Source organism: Periplaneta americana, chromosome 13 (assembly GCF_040183065.1).
Source record: "Periplaneta americana isolate PAMFEO1 chromosome 13, P.americana_PAMFEO1_priV1, whole genome shotgun sequence".
NCBI lineage: Eukaryota > Metazoa > Arthropoda > Insecta > Blattodea > Blattidae > Periplaneta > Periplaneta americana.
The window spans coordinates 138,509,957-138,528,414 of NC_091129.1; the positions used below are offsets into that span (position 1 = coordinate 138,509,957).

At 36.2% G+C, this 18,458-nt stretch overlaps 1 protein-coding gene across 1 annotated transcript in view; it reads left to right on the forward strand.

Moving 5' to 3' along the window:
• Positions 1–604: 604 nt before the first annotated feature.
• The window catches only part of mrn (general transcription factor IIH subunit 4 marionette), a gene marked incomplete in the record, with an annotated part of 36,280 nt that continues 18,426 nt past the window's right edge, over positions 605–18,458 (forward strand). Inside the window, 7 exon segments of the mRNA XM_069844367.1 lie at positions 605–638; positions 2,212–2,381; positions 2,546–2,650; positions 6,097–6,228; positions 9,404–9,589; positions 15,507–15,687; positions 17,901–17,984. Coding sequence (XP_069700468.1) covers positions 2,236–2,381; positions 2,546–2,650; positions 6,097–6,228; positions 9,404–9,589; positions 15,507–15,687; positions 17,901–17,984 — 834 coding nt within the window.

Below are 18,458 nucleotides of genomic sequence, written 5' to 3' on the forward strand. Positions count from 1 at the left end.
CTGTAAATTAAAATTTGCAGTGTTAGAGTGAAGCGCGAGTAAACAACTTGCTTTCAGACTTGTCTTTATAACAAAATATGTTTTAATAAAATTATTGTCCACCGCTGAGGAATAACAGTTAGCATGCCTGAACGTGTAACGAGCGGGCCTGGATTCAAATTCTGATTGAGGTTTTTTTCCTGGGTTTCCCCTTAACCCATTAAAATGCTGGGTAGCTTTCTGCAATGGATCCTGGACTCATTTCGCTGGTATTATCATCTTCATCTCATTCAAACGCTAGATAACCATAGCAGTTGATAAAGCGCCGTAAAATAAACCACTAAAAATAAAATAAAAAATAAAATTTTATCATTCGTCTCTACTTATATTTCTGTTTACAAGATACCAACACGACTGTATTAAAGTGCATTTGTAAATATATTATGAAATGCACTTCATATAATTCACACGATTTGTTTTCATGCAAAATTTTCGGTTGCTCCGTATTTAATATGTGATCAGGGGTTCATAAATATGTATTCATTACCCGCAACCGTAGCGGAATATAGCGCAATTTTGGCAATTCAGTAGCGGATTTCGTGTCTCTGGAGTTGGGCACACTGGACCCTGACCATGTCTCGTCGTCTAGACTCAAGTGGGCTATAGTAGTGATGGGCGAAGTTGTTCTTTTCCCGGAACAGTTCCGACGGTTCCGGTTCCGAAAAAATACTATGTTCCAAATAACAGTTCCGAAATAACAGTCACCAGTGGTGATGAGTCGGAGTCGTTGAGTCGTTCAAACGAACGGTACAGTACCCTCCCTCTTCCAAAGACGTTATAATAGTCCCTCTTCAACATGCTGCTCACACTGGAGCACTCATAGGCATGACATAGTACACATTCTTATCTATAGATGGCACTGCAATGCACATTCGAATCGATTTTGGAAAATTGCTGTGCATGCGGACAGAACTCAAAAGCTTAATGTTAGTAATTACACAGCTGTTGACTACAAGGACAGAATACACCACTTTGTTTTCGTACATAAAGTTATAAAGACATGGTAGCCAACTAAAAAAAAATAACATAACATTTAAAACATATGGTATATAATTTATGTTCTCTCTATTACATAATAAAAAAAAACAAATCATTAATTTTTATTTTTACTTTTCTTAATGCACAGTTATAATAATAATAATAATAATAATAATAATAATAATAATAATAATAATAAATATTACAATTTCATAAATAAAAAAGATATATATTGGCAGTACTGAAACCTGGAAACCCCGCAGTGGGTTAGTAAAATGTTGGAATCGCATCTTTACCAAAGTGTAATTTAAACTTCGCATTAAACCTCGCTCTCCAAATCAGTACTTATATGGGTAGTTTCCAACAAATAATGCTACAACATTTTTGTCGTTCTTTGATAACAGAGAAGATAGCACAAAAACTTGTGCTTGTCAGACTTAACCTCAACAAACGACATACAGACATTGTAACTAAACCACTCATTACCATTTACGACTTTAACCTTTGTATAGAATCAGCTGATCAATGAATTAATAATAGTATGCGTACTTTATGACTTTGTAGAATGTTTATAAAACAGAATTAGTCAACTAATGGTGAAATAAACCATAAAGCGGGAATGAATATTACAGATTATTAAATACTTACTATAACATTACAGATGATTGGCCAGTCTTACAAATGTTGATATTAAAGTTCGCGCCACCGCAAGGATTTCAATTTCCATGCGCCCCCCTCCAACCACGTGAGAGTTTCAAGTACCAACTTCATCCAACGAAGTTCCAAGTACAACATAAAGAACACCGAGAACAGTGTAACTGCTGCTGTCGTTGGTTCATCGGAACAAGCTCCGACGTTCCGACTGTTATCTCGGAGTCGGAACATACCTTGTGCAACGCGGTACTGCGAGCCCGCAACAGCTGGGCAAGTGAGCAGCTCGGAGTCGGAACACTGTTATTTCGGAACAGGAGGTTCCGACCTACTGTTCATTTTTGCAACAGTTCCGAGGGAGTCGGAACATACCTTGTGCAACGCGGTACTGCGAGCTCGCAACAGCTGGGCAAGTGAGCAGCTCGGAGTCGGAACACTGTTATTTCGGAACAGGAGGTTCCGACCTACTGTTCATTTTTGCAACAGTTCCGAGACCGGAACAGTTCCAAAATAACTGTTGTGTTATTTTTTACCCATCTCTAGGCTATAGTAATATACAACACAGTTATGGCAGAGTCCAGTAAAGGACTTAAATTGACACTTAAGACAAAGAATTTACAATGTAAAAATCTGCATGATTATTTGAAGACACTTCCGACAGAAATACTCGATAGACTGTATAATCATCCAACAACATGTTTAGCTGTGTACAGGTACGTTAACAATATCTAACCTCACTCTACCAGTAGGCCTACCCCTATGTGAGAAACAGAATTTACAGCAGTTTAGGAAAGTACGTAATGGTTAAAAGTAAAAACGCCTAAAACTTTCTATGTATTATGCGGTTAAATTATGTTATGTATTTTTCTTTTTCTAGAGAACTTCCGGAGATAGCAAGACATTATGTCATCCGAATACTCTTTGTTGAACAGCCAGTGCCACAAGCTGTGGTCGCTTCTTGGATATCTCAGGCATATGCCAAGTAAGCCTTAGGTTTTGTACCTGTTTGCGGTAATGTTAATATTTAAGGACTTTCAATTGTTACAGCATACAATTATCAAGTTGGGAATGTTTTAAAATAATTGTTGATAGTGAGAGAACCGTTTTCCCAATCCCCTGCCTTTAGGTATTCGCCACTGCATATGATAAGGGGAATGACTCTTAGAATATAGGTAAGTAGCTGAAACTCGTTCCGGAACATTGGGAGTAATCAAGGCCACTGCACATCGAAGTTTGTGAAGTAATTATTTCCAGGAAAATACTTGCCTGCCATATGCTGTCTTTTTGTGGTGCAAGGTAAAGGAAACCTACAATTTTTTTGGTCCAAGGTCGCTGATCAAACACATTCTTATTTTATCTTCATATTTTACAATAATATCTACTAAGCCAGGGATGCAGAACTGGCGAGAGAGGGGTGGAAAGCATGGGGAAAGCATTGGTTCCCCGTCCACAGTCTATCGGCGTTGAATGACGTCTCTGTGACCCGCACGCAATCACATAACACATACTGAATACAAATCCCCTCCCCTACTAAGTCAATGACGCGGGGTTGGAGGGAAGGGATGAGTGACGTATTCCGATGGGTGACGTACGTCACAATTGGCGCTCATTTCTGCAAGCCTGTAATAAGGTATCAAAACTCTTTGGTCCAAGGATATTTATGCGGAGTACATTGCATAGCCATCTTTACTGATCTTCACTTGTTTCTTCTCCTCTTTGGTTCGATGCTCGACACGGCACAGTCACTAATGCTGGAACAGTTTGCTTACATGTATTCTAGAGTTTGGCTTAATGAGATATTTTTAAATAGATCTATTTCCAACTTCATAATTTTAGCGAAGTCATGTAGTCGCCTTACTTTTGATATAAAGTGTTTTATACATGTAGATTTTATTATGATTATGAAATATAAAATAGGATGTTTGAAGGATTTCGGTTTTTTCTGTACAAGAGCGCTACCAAAGATAAGTCAGATTATTTACCTATTTAGTTTGTAGTCGAGTTATACTTACATACCGACAACAAAAGAAAAATTGTTGGGCGACACCAATTTGAGAACGAAAATCCACTACTTATGTCTTCAATCTAATTGCCTAAACTCTCACACAACTTCATGTGACATCTTGAGCACACCTTGTTTGCAACCGAATGACTCTTGAAATCCAATTCCTCCATTTGTACGATTTTGCACTGCTAACATATTATAAATTCATCCAATGGTCCTTCGAAGAATTACCCTGGACCTTAAATACGTTTATATGAATAGTGATGCTTTCTATTCAAATATTTTCCGCTTAGAATTTGCTTTCCTTTGGTAGCGCCCCTGTACAGAATTATGGACGTTTAAGAAGTGAAAATGTTATATCCACTTATTTTAATTAATTTAGTAAACTGTCCATTAGAATTGGTCTATGCAAAAAAAGAAAGAAAAGGCTTTTCTATAGCATGCAATGCTGAAACTTCCAACTTAATTTTTCTAAGTTCTGTGGTGTGGGAATCTGTGATTGGTTAAGTAGATTAGCTTAGTTTAAACTTTTCGTATGCCTTGCATATACGAATATGTAACAGGTTAGGTTAGGTTAGTCTTTTTGTATGCTTTGCATATACTAAGTGAAGTAAAATGTGCATTTCGCGTTATATTTTGAAGTGTTCTACCTCTTTATTTCACGTGTTAAATAATCGATTATGGAACAAGTGCACATTACTGGAACTGCCAGCTTTTCACATATGCCAGTTATGCATGAACTAAAGTGTCTTATGGGGTTGTGAAAGTAAAGAGGTTGAGAATAAAAATTCTTCTCTTTTATCTGTAATGTTCTTCTGTTTTTCTCCATTTCTTCTCACTTCCAAATACTTTCTACTACCTTCACTGCATTTTTATATAAACATATATGTATATTAATTAATGTTACCATACATTGTAATCACCAGAAATCGATCCAGAAACTTTGTGCTTAATAGTCTGTCATTGTAATCATTAGACCACAAAATCGTTAAAAAATTCGATATTAAAATTCTTTACAAGACACACCTTTGATAATGTATTTCAACCAATTTCAACTGTCGATAAGCATTTATCGGATCGATTCATGTACCGTAACATGGAAATTATTTCAATTTAAATTTCCTGAACTATATCCGTATACGTTATTAATGCTTCAGAACTTCACATTGGATATGGAGAAGAATGGAACATGTGAAGTGGACAGTCAAAATAAGAAATGAAGCTGTGTTGGAAAGACGATGAAGAAAGAATGATGCTGAAACTGATCAGGAAGAGGAAAAGAAATTGGTTGGTTCACTGGCTGAGAAGAAACTGCCTATTGAAGGATGCACTGGAAGGAGTGGTGAATGGGAGAAGAGTTCGGGGCAGAAGAAGATATCAGATGATAGACGACATTAAGATATGTGGACCATATGCGGAGACAAAGAGGAAGGCAGAAAATAGGAAAGATTGGAGAAAGTTGGGTTTGCAGTGAGAAATCTGCCCTTAGACAGAACTCTATGAATGAATGAAATGAAGTTCATATTGGCAATTGAACAGTATGAATGAAGACAGTGAGTTAGATATAAGGTGAGTACTGAAGTGACATAATATTATCTATATATTTGATTGTTAATGCTTTGTCTACCAGTAAGGACAATATCCATTGCATATACAATGCAGCCGAGGCACTTACAGCTTCGTCAATATGCTTAAACTGTCAAAAACCAACATAATGCATAACAAACATAGGTACGAGTATCAGTGTTAACTGTAATGCCTACGAGATGTAAGACTAGTTCAAAAGTGGCATATGTTAACAACTAGTTACTTCTATGTAATTACCATATGCCTGCTCTGGTATTGTGCACTTAAGGCTAGGTTAACTACACTGATCAATTCTTTCCAATTTTTTTTCTATTTTCTAATGTTTTCAAGTCATCTGACGTCCTATACGAATTCTTCACATTTCAAACTACCTTCCCTATGAAAATTAGACCATTTTTCCACTTTTTTCGTCAAAAAAAAAAAACCTTCAGTGTTGCATGCTATAGAAAACTAAAAAAATATTAATGACCCAGTAAATATCTTGTATTAGTGCTATAGAATAATTTTAGGCAGTTGCTGTTTCAAGTGTTTTGACCACAGTATTTCACAAGACTTGTATGTATGTTTGCATAGATAGACGTTTATTCAGAAGTGCATATTTTCTTTAAGTCTAGAAATGGAATTTTTTTATGACTGGTAATTTATGATAAAGGAAGAATCCTAGACCACTTATATATAAGTAAGTGATAAGCTGATAACTTTGGTAGGTATCATGAATCTTTAGAGGAAAGTACTTGGGAAAAAATTTTAATTGTCATGACAGTTCACGAGAGTGAATTCTTATATTTATTCTATTTCATTATATACTATCATGTTTTATTGTAAATACGTTGCAGAGAACACAATGAAGTGGCTCAGGTGCTCAGTGGTTTGCGGGTGTGGCAGGAAGCGGCCATTCCTGGAGGTCTTCCAGGTTGGATTCTAAACAGTACCTTCAAGAGAAATATGAAAATTGCATTGTTAGGAGGGTATGTCATACTACTGACATTCATTTTGTATTGTTATATAAAGATTCTAGATACTGGTAAAGTAGCCACGTTCAATTAGTAGGCTAGCGGTGTCAAAGAGGACGGAAGCTTTGTAGTTTCAATAATTTTAATTATGTCGCTGCCCATTGTCGTCGTCAAGTCTTTTGAAGGCTGTTCCAATACTCCACGCGGAGTGTATAAACCAGAGTTGCATATTTTAGCAGTGTGTCTTGTTCTAGTTCACAGTGAAAATTAATTATATTACAGTTCAGTGTATAATAAAAATGTGGAGGCCGTGGGAAGCGAGTGAAGTGTCGGAACCGATACCCATGAACGTCAATAACGACGATGGTAATAATAATAATAATAATAATAATAATAATAATAATAATAATAATAATATATCAGAGTTAAATAACAATTCAAATTCAAAAGCTAGACCAATATTATGTAAGCAGTGTCAAACGTTTGTGTGCAATGCTCACACGTATGTTCTGAGAAACAATTTAGGTCAAGGAAAAATTTCGGAGACATCTAAAATTCTTAAATTAAATAGAAATACTGTAAGTAAAATTGTAAAAAAGGGACCTAAGACACCTAAAAAGCGTGGACACAAAGCCACAAAATTTAATAAAGTAGATGGTTTTACATGTGATTACATTCGCCGTGAAATATATAGTTCTTACAATAAGGGCCAGTCCTTAACAATAAAAGAATTATTACAAAAAGTCAAACTTTCCGATTTTCCTTATGGAGAAACATTTAATTATTTCTTTAAATAATTAATTTAAAATAAATAATCTAAATAATATAAATAATCTTCAAATTAACTCATGCTTTGAGCAATTAAGCCTAGCCCATATCCATGTTATATTAATATATAGCAGCAACAAACAAGACGTGACAACGTCGCATTTTCATTTTATTATCGGTGCATGCAATAGAGACCTACAAATCTTAAAAGGAATGCTGCTGCCTAATAATTAAACGAGGCAACTTTACACAGATGGAGATAGATGGTTGAAGTACGTGTTTTTATGTGTAATAAGGTACCGTATGTTACTGTATTTTATAAGAAATTTGTTCTAGTTTAGAATGTGTTGAGTATAAACTGCATGCACATTTTTTACTTAGATTTTGGGTAAAAAAAATGCGGCCTATACTCGGGCAAATAAAGGCTAAATTCTGTACCCTTGCCGACTGTTACTCCATTGTCAGCTCTTGGTAACACAACTATTGAAGAGATCTGTGATCGTAAAGAGTGAGAACATATTCATTAGTAATGTCTTTAGTCCAGAGTCAACTGTGTAATGATTTCATCGATATACTAGTTGCACAAATTGAAAATAAATATAAATTAATCAAAGACCAGTTGAATAAATAATCAATAGTCTTGTTGTCAATGACCAGTGCTCGGAATTAGAAACAAACCACTTAATGAACTTTGAGTTCTATACGAGTTCAGGCTTTCGCATTAGTCAACATGATACGAAATGTTTAGCTTTATGTAACATGTCAGAGATGCAGATCATTCTAGAGAATAACTCTTCCTAGAATTCCCTTTCCCTTGCCTCCTCTGATGATGGCGCCTAAAGGATGTCCTCCTGCTGTTACACATTCTTGACATCTCTTAGGAAATTGGTGTTGGCATGCTCAAGTTTCTATGATTTGTTGTACACTTACTGCATACCGGACACCATTCTTAAAGCAGGCATTAATTACATTATTTTTATAGTAGTTCGGCTGGGACTTTTGGAATCATTTCTTAAAAACGAGGTTTTACTGTAACAGACAATGAAAAGATGCAGACCAATACTATATGTTAATTGTTCTTCAAGTCCTGTATTTATGTTCATTCTGAAGGTTATGTTGAAGTACAGACCTGTTTCCATGCTTTATTTAATAGTGCCAGTCATTGACTGTATACATGTGCAGAAGTTTAATTTTGTTAATGGTGGAGCTAATTGTTTGAAAGTTTTTGGAGTGTATATCAATTGTGAAGCATCTCTATCGTAACCACTGTCTTGTTACTAGATATGTTATAATGACTGGAATCTGCTGCATTATAGTGTTATGGTTTTTATTTACGAAAAACATTATCTATATATTGCAGTTAGTTGCTAAAATTATATAGTAATCCCACTGGTGTAGCTCAAGTGACCAAGGCGCTTGCCTGTTGATCTAGAGTTGCGCTTGAACACGGGTTCGATTCCTGCTTGATTTTTTTTCCGAGGTTTTCCCCAACCATAAGGTGAATATCAGGTAATCTATGGCGAATCTTTGGCCTAATGTCGCCAAATACCATCTCGTTATCACCAGTCCCATCGACGCTAAATGACCTAAAAGTTGATACAGCGACGTTAAATAACCTAAAAAAAATTATATAGTAACAAACTTTGCAGATCCAGTGTTGAGTCCACACCTGTGGAGTAACAGTCAGCGCATCTGGCTGCGAAATCAGGTGGCCCGGGTTCGGGTCCCGGTGGGGGAAAGTTACCTGGTTGAGAGGTTTTTTCCAGGGTTTTCCCTCAACCCAATACGAGCAAATGCTGGGTAACTTTCGGTGCTGGACCCCGGTCTCATTTCACCGGCATGATCACCTTCATTTCATTCAGACGCTAAATAACCTAGATGTTGATACAGCGTCGTAAAATAACCCAATAAAATAAAATAAAATAAAATCCAGTGTTGAGAGAGCGAGGGGGATAGGGAAGGGGGAGGGAGATTTTTTTCATTTGCATGATTCGGGTTCTACACATTGTGGATAGATGGAAGGACTGTGACCCATTTTTCAAGTTGCACACCACTTTGGCAGGCCACGCTATACATGATGTGTATCTGTGGAGGATTATATCGTGTATTAGGCTGAGTGTATGTGTAAGAGTGTAGTGTAGGGAATGAGTGAGGATGATGATGAAGATAATATGCAGTAAATTGCATTAGTCTGATTTAAAATTAATTTGATCATTGCAACTCTCTTTATGTTGTTGTTGTTTTCTAATGTCAGGTGTTTGACAATAAAGTCATTTGACCTCTTGCACTCCAATATCTTTCAAAGATATTATCATGGTCAGCCACTGAAGCATAGATTTTGAGGTGTTCCGAATCCATTTCTTGGTTTGAGTTGCACAATGGGCAGTTTGGGGATTGATATATATTCCAATTCTCTTTATAGAGGAAAACCATGGAGCATGTCATCGCAACTGGAGACTGACAGCAAACCACGTGACATTCCATATTTAGACAGCTATGCAATGGAGCGATGGGAGTGTGTATTACATTACATGGTGGGGTCGCAGCAGCAAGAAGGCATTTCTGCAGATGCTGTCCGTATCCTGCTGCATGCAGGCCTCATGAAGCGGTGAGTTCATCTTGTGGCTAATGGCTGTGCTTTCTGCTATGACGGATTTTTCAGATATGTTCTTCTTTTTCTTTTTCTAAACCTCTATGCCTTTAGACATCAGGTGTAATTTCAGCCACTAAAAATTTACCTCATTATGCTTGTGCTGTTTTGTAGGATATTATAACGAAATGAATAATATATAGATTTCTTGGAAAGGTTCTGTTTTTAAATGGCCTGAAGTAGTGATGATACTCTGCTAATAGATTGTGAGGCATTGGATGTGGATCACAGTGCAAATCATACATAGATATGTTGTTGTTGTTGTTGTTGTTGTTGTTGTTTTCTAATGCCAGGCATTTGACAATAAAGTCATTTGACCTCTTGCACTCCAATATTTTTCAAAGATATTATCATGGTCAGCCACTGAAGCACAGATTTTGAGGTGTTCCGAATCCATTTCTTGGTTTGAGTTGCACAATGGGCAGTTAGGGGACTGATATATTCCAATTCTATGCAGGTGTTTGGCCAAACAATCATGGCCTGTTGCCAATCTAAATGCAGCTACAGACGATTTTCGTGGTAAATCGGGAATTAACTGTGGATTATGATGCAGAGAGTTCCATTTTTTCCCTTGTGATTGTGTTATCAAATTTTGTTTGTTGAAGTCTAAGTATGTAGATTTAATAAATCTTTTCACAGAGTAATACGTAGATTTAGTAACAGGTCTGTAAGTAGCAGTGCTGCCCTTCTTTGCTAAAGCATCCGCATTCTCGTTTCCCAGGATTCCACAATGGGATGGTATCCATTGGAATACAATTCTTTTATTGAGTGATATTAATTGAGAGAGCATTTTAGTTATTTCTGCTGTTTGAGATGAAGGTGTGTGTTTAGAGACTATTGATAGAATAGCTGCTTTGGAGTCTGACAATATAACTGCATTCTTAAATTTATACATAGATATTAAAAGCAGGGTCATACTTGGTTTCTGCTTACTAGATTTTGCTTTTGCCAGGACTAACAAAGTTAGTTTTAGTTATTATTGAACGTATCTGTAAACAAAGAAAAGACCATCTACTGAATTAATAGATTTCATTGGAGTAAGCTGCCAACACTATATTTCGTCATTGCGGCTCAAAAACCACTACATGCAAAAACCAAAACATTTCAGGAGAAGCAAAAGACATACATTTTCAAAGCTGTTATAGAAAGTGGTTTTTATTTTTATTTATTATACAGGCGAAACCATTGAATATTTGCTTACCAGAGGGTAAGAGACAATCCCCCAAGAGCTGTCTGATCTTTTCACACCACATAACCCATTTTTGACCAAAATGTCACATAGCGATTTTTCGAGGCTGAGTGATGATTTCATCTGCTGATGAAACTGTGACTTAATAGTTGTATTATTTTTTAATGTATGGTACGACACCCAATGAAGAGCCAAGGCCATCCAGTCAACCACTGACCTCACATCCCATAGCTGGTTTTCGAAACCAGATTTCGCTACCTACCGTATCTCCCCAAATTCATCACAATGCTGGATGGGCACTAGTCTCATGCACTGGCTGAAATATCATAAGAAAATTCCTTTCCCATAAGGACAGAATCACACTCATTTCATAATGCGAGTTCAATCATGAAGTTGTTGTTTAGTTAACTGTCTGAAGACAAGTTTGAACCTCACAAGTAATACCAACAAGGCACCACTTTATGAGGCAACTAGGTCCGGAGATAATGGGGGTAGGGTGGCCAGTTTCTTTCCCCCTTCATTGCATACATCATCGATTAGCTATATATTACACTAATCAGACTTCAGATGCATACAATCAGTTGATGAAGGATCGATAGAACAGAGAAAAATTCTCTCCAGCACTGGGACTCGAACCCGGGTTTTCAGCTCTATGTGCTGACGCTTTATCCACTGAGCCACACCAGATTCCAGTTCCGATGCCAGATCGAATCCCTCTTAGCTTAAATTCTTCCTCTCAGTTTCCCTTTGGTGACCTACACTCATATATTGTGTCACAGAATATCGTCGGCTTAGACTGTATACCTGCTAGCCGCCAAAAAGAAAATTTTACAAGGAAAGCAAAAACTGAGTTTAAATTAACTCTGAAACTTTAGGACCAAATCCAAAGTACAGGTACAAATGCCACCTGTACTTTGGATTTGGTCCTAAAGTTTCAGAGTTAATTTAAACTTACATTTTTGGAATATGTATGGTAAGACTTTCCTGTGTTAAATTTCAACGTACCTCATTTACATGTTTCGACCTATTTATGGGTCATCTTCAGAACTGGTCGTTGTTGGTCTTGGCGCCACTTGTTCTGTTTCCTGTGAGGGTGTGTTCCTGTGGTATAGTGTAGAGTCAAAGAGTGTGTGTGTGTTTTGAAGTTGAGTTATGTGTTGAGAATATCGTTGGGTTGTGTTTTTGTGTGTCTGTATATTTCATATTGTTCTAGTGTGTTTAGTTTCTGGTTTTTTGGTTGGATGTGTAGTATTTCCATGTTTGTGTTGATGATTCTGTGGGTGTGGTTAGCATTTGTGATGTGTTCTGCATATGTGGAGGTGTTTTGTAATTTTGTTATTTTTAATTGCCTCTAAACAAAATTACAAAACACCTCCACATATGCAGAACACATCACAAATGCTAACCACACCCACAGAGACATCAACACAGACATGGAAATACTACACATCCAACCAAAAAGCTAGAAACTAAACAAACTAGAACAATATGAAATATACAGACTCACAAAAACACACCCCAACTAAATTCTCAACACACAACTCAACTTCAAAACACACACACTTTTTGACTCTACACTATACCACAGGAACACACCCTCACAGGAAAAAGAACAAGTGGCGCCAAGACCAGCAACGACCAGTTCTGAAGATGACCCATAAATAGGTCGAAACATGTAAACCAGGTACGTTGAAATTTAACACAGGAAAGTCTCACCATACATATTCCGAAGTGAAACAGTGTTAAAAGTTGTGTAATCAAGATGTATTACATTTTTGCTTCCCTTGTAAAATTTTCTCTTTGGCAGTTAGCAGGTTTACATTCTAATCCAACGATATGTGACAGTGCACTATGTGCAGAGGTGCACTCATTACAAGTGACTAAGTGGCCGGGTTCTGACAGGATGAGCGCCGTCTTGAATCACTAAGTGATTACTTACGCATGTCATATTATTATGATGTACCGAAGTACATATGATATTTCCGTGCAGGAATTCTGCATTACCATATGGTGAAGGATCGATAGAAGAGAGAAAAATTCTCTCTGACACTGGAACTCGAACCCAGGTTTTCAGCTCTATGTGCTGACGCTTTATCCACTAAACCACAATGGATTTCAGTTGCAGTGCCAGGTTATACTGCTTGCTAAAATAAGGAATGATATAAAAATGATAAACTTCTGTATTACAACAGTATTTATGAAGACTATGGTAAAAACTTGGATTTTAATAATAATAATAATAATAATAATAATAATAATAATAATAATAATAATAATAATAATAATGATTTATTTAACCTGACAGAGTTAAGGCCATATGGCCTTCTCTAACACTCAACCAGGAGTGCAACAAAGAAGACTTTTGCAAAGAAGGAAAGGTCGCTCTTTCTTCTTGACTAAACATGACTCAAACTGAACTGAAATGAACGATGTTAGATTAGGTTTGTTTAGTTTGGGTTAAGTTAGGTTTGTAGAGAAAGGCAGATCGATCTTTCCATGAAAATCACTGACTTTATGTGCCACAATTTGTCAATGTTCACTCATAAATAGCACAACAGTTATTGAACAACAGACATTGTTTTTAATGAAGTCTGCTGAATTCTGTAAAAGAGATTGCACACAAAGTCAATATGTATATAACTCAGTCTTATTTTGCATCTACAGTGTAGCTTATACCAGCCATAGTTCAGGTTTTTACAATTTTGTTAATGTTTTAACTAAGGAAATTTTTGTAATAACATAATGAACAGCTTTAGAAACTATTAAAATTAACAACTGTTTGTGAAACAGTTTTGTTAAATATATTGTGAGGAAATAATTATTTTAAAATGCACATTAATACATAGCAATCCTTTTTTGTCACACTCGGTACATTTTCAAAATTGTTTCTCAGTTATTTAAAATACATAAGTATTCTAGACGTAGATGGGAAGATAATATTAAAATGGATTTGAGGGAAGTGGGATATGATGATAGAGACTGGATTAATCTTGCTCAGGATAGGGATCAATGGCGGGCTTATGTGAGGGCAGCAATGAGCCTCTGAGTTCCTTAAAAGCCAGTAAGTAAGTAAGTATTCAGTCCTTATCTACATTCTCACTTCTCCTTAAATGCGTACAAAACACAAAAATTACAAATTAATTATTGAACTGTAAAGCCATGGGACAGTGCAGTCAAACTTAGAACATAAGTTTTGTCCTTCTGCCTGAGTTTGTGGAAGAGATAAAAGTCTGAAATTCTGTAAATAAATAATACCTATGACTCTTGGATAAAAGTCTATTAATAGTAAAATAATTATAAATCTTTGGGATTTATAAATATAAATATCTAATACACTAAGAACTCTGGAAAGTCTAAACCTCACCACTGTATAGTCTTTCCTCACGTCTATTTCGTGGTTAGGTTGTCCATAGCAAATATCTTTTCGTTTATTCATGAACGATCCAGAAATAAAGGCCTATTTTCTAACTTAATCAGTCGTTGAAATCACTAAGACGTGGCTAGGATTTGATTCCTGGTGAGTTCTATTAGATTTGTAAAGGACAAGGGAGGTTTATTCTCATTGTGCCACTACTTAATTGTCACTATGTCTTCACCTTGTCAGCTCTGGATAGCTTGTGTAGTTATCTGACTATTCTTAAAACGAAAATTCACAGGAAATAACTGATAAAATAGTTTATGTGGAAGACTTAGGCCCAATTGTATAAAACTCCCTGACTAAAGATCAACTTTGATCGAAGATCGAAAAGTGAACCGAGTTCAGACACTTCTTCTATTGTATAAAACTTTTCTGCGATCAAATTACCTTGGTTCAAATGCAATCTAAGTTCACGTGAAAAGGATTTGGCAACATCGCATAAACAGGTGAAATACGTGATGCGCGGACAGGTTTGTTCAGTGTTGCCAATCTAGCGACTTTAACTCTTTTTCAACAACAATTTCTTTTAACTTTTATATTGCTTAAATAGGATTTAGTGACCTTTTTAGCACCCCATAGTGACAAAATTTAATCTTTCTTTGTTGATAATGAGAAATCTAGCGACTTTACAACTACTTTTTGGCGACTTTCCGTATTACACTCTGTTGGAGGCACTGGTTTTTTGTGCAATGTAAATAATGGCGGACAATAAGAAGAAGGTTGACTGTTCTCCGAGTTGTTATCTTGTTATGGTGTTTGATACTGCTAAACATAATAAAGCTTTATAAAACGACAATTTTCGTTTAGTAACACAGTTAATTGAAAATTTATGAATGTACCTATCATATCCATTAATAATTAATGGTTGTTATAAACATAATATAATTATAGGTTATGTTATTTGATACGGCTGAACACGATAGAGCCTTATAAAATATAAGATTGTTTGTGTATTAAGGCAAGAAATTGAAAGAAATATATATAAATGTACCTATCATACCTATTAATATTAATAATAATGGATATTTCACTTGCACAATCTGTCACTCGTATATTTCAAACAGAAAAGAAATAACTGAACTTGGATCATCGAACTTAATCGGAGAAATTTCTTCAGTCAAAGTTGACTTTAGTTTGAGACAAATTAATCTCAGATTAGACTTTATACAACACAAAATTCCAAGTTCAGCTGAAACAAGGATCAATTTAACCTCTAATCTAAGATTAAATGGTTTATACAATCGGGCCTTAATGTGATAATTTTTCAGTGATGAAGATGATGGGAGTCCTGTCATTACGAGGGAAGGATTTCAGTTCCTGCTCCTAGACACGCCCTCACAAGTGTGGTACTTCATCCTGCAGTACCTGGACACTGTGGAGTCGCGTGGCTTGGACCTGGTGGAGTGCCTCACTTTCCTCTTTCAGCTCAGTTTTAGCACCATGGGCAAGGTACGGTATTTACGAGACTTCCATATTTATCTTCATTAGTCGGAGCTTCAAGTTAATTTGAGAAATTTCAATTGTTAGATTACTGTTCAGACAATACTTATCACTTAAAACAATGAATTATATCATTGAGTATGAAAATACATTTATTTTATTTTACGATGAGTGCTTTCGCCTTACGGCATCATCAGGTCTCATTGGTACATGACAAAAACACATTATAGAATATCTGGTTGACAACTTACAACATATGTGAATTGTGCCATTACAACAAAACTAGAAAATCAAACGAGTTTTTAGGAGCATGTTAGAGTAGAGTGCATGTGTGATTTTTTAAGTATTTATACATCATTGTCAAACAAGAAAACACCAGAGTTACAAAGTATTATGTACAGTATATGAGTAGCTTAATATCGAAGACGGACATCTGTCATCTCCATAGTTTTGATTTAGAGGCAATTTTTTAATTCACAGTGTTCTTTGTATTATTTAACACAATTTATTTTATAAATGTAGTGTTAGGAGATGCACTATCACCTTTACTTTTTAACTTTGCTCTAGAATATGCCATTAGGAAAGTTCAGGATAATAGACAGGGTTTGGAGTTGAATGGGTTACATCAGCTTCTTGTCTATGCGGATGACGTGAATATGCTAGGAGAAAATCCACAAACGATTAGGGAAAACGCGGAAATTCTAGTTGAAGCAAGTAAAGCGATAGGGTTGAAAGTCAATCCCGAAAAGACTAAGTATATGATTATGTCTCGTGACCAGAATATTGTACGAAATGGAACTATAAAAATGGGATATTTATCTTTAGAAGAGGTGGAAAAATTCAAATATCTTGGAGCAACAATAACAAATATAAATGACACTCGGGAGGAAATTAAACGCAGAATAAATATGGGAAATGCCTGTTATTATTCGGTTGAGAAGCTTTTGTGATCTAGTCTTCTGTCAAAAAATCTGAAAGTTAGAATTTATAAAACAGTTATATTACCGGTTGTTCTGTATGGTTGTGAAACTTGGACTCTCACTTTGAGAGAGGAACAGAGATTAAGGGTGTTTGAGAATAAGGTGCTTAGGAAAATATTTGGGGCTAAGAGGGATGAAGTTACAGGAGAATGGAGAAAGTTACACAACGCAGAGCTGCACGCATTGTATTCTTCACCTGACATAATTAGGAACATAAAATCCAGACTTTTGAGATGGGCAGGACATGTAGCACGTATGGGCGAATCCAGAAATGCATATAGAGTGTTAGTTGGGAGGCCGGAGGGAAAAAGACCTTTGGGGAGGCCGAGACGTAGGTGGGAAGATAATATTAAAATGGATTTGAGGGATGTGGGATATGATGGTAGAGACTGGATTAATCTTGCTCAGGATAGGGACCGATGGCGGGCTTATGTGAGGGCGGCAGTGAACCTCCGGGTTCCTTAAAAGCCAGTAAGTAAGTATCATGTTAGTTAATCTGTTCTTAGTTTTGAAGGAGGTATGAATATTTTCTTTTTTCAGAAAATTAGCTAATTTGTATTATATATTACCGTGGAAAGATACAGGCCTTCTTAGTCCATTCTTTTTCTTTTTTTAGTTTTATAGATGCCTTACATAGATACTAGAGTCATTTTTTTGCTGTTATACTCGCTTTAACATCTCTTGTCATATCGTGAGTTAATCTTTTGGGTGAAATCCAAAGGCTTGTGTACTATTGTTGAGACTGGTTCTATTGTTGTGAACCAGATGGCGTCTGTAGATGTATTACTGATTTGTTATGAATATGATTTTGGTGATGAATGAAGCCGGTGACATTCAGGGCCCGAATTTCCTGGCATTTGCCTTAGGTTGAGGGAAAGCCCTGAAAAACCTCAACCAGGAAATTTAACCTGACTGGGAATCGACCAACATGCTGTCTCCTACACTGCAGAGGTGGTCTATAGTCGTTTTGTAGCTTATGGTGAAATGAAAAATCTCGCTTTTACTTGAGCTTGAACTCAGGTTCTTCCATTCTGTAGTCTGCTACTTTACCAGCAGAGCCATATTGTTTGTGCATTGTTAATGAACTTCACGTAAAAATGGAAAAGCTGAAGCTAATAGGACTGTATGACCTATAAAGATTTAAAAAGTGCAGTAAATTGGATCCTCCTCCTGGAATATCTGTGTAAGATATTGCAAATTTTGTAGTATGCATTATATATATGTATTATCATTACTTTACAGGATTACAGTACAGAGGGGATGAGTGATGGACTACTCGTATTTCTACAACATCTCCGGGAGTTTGGACTTGTCTATCAACGCAAGGTGAGAAGAAGACTTTGTCACTGGAATAGTATAATAGTTTTTGAGATCACCCTTAGCCAGTGAAAATATTATGCTAGCTTAGAAGTGAGTTACTCGTATTTACCAAAGAAGTCCAACAGACTCAAAATGATTGGAAAATACTTCTGGTAATGCCATGTTTCGTTCTCCTGGCAAAAGCAGAAACAGAAAACTGGTATGGACGAATTCGTCTATAACGTACTCAGTTGTTAAGTTTTGGAATTTTATGATAAAAGAGAGTTTCCTACTGGAAAAACAACTGATTTCTGAAATGAACAAAGCGATGGAATTTGAGAATAGTGAACCGCCCATCTAAGAATTTTGAATTCTTTGGAATGTAAATATCGAAAATGTAACAGTGGCAGAAAATTTCTGTTACAAATGATATTGCTGCATCAAAAATAACCAGGTATAACAGGTGGGGGCATAATCATGCTAAGCACATGATACCTCCAT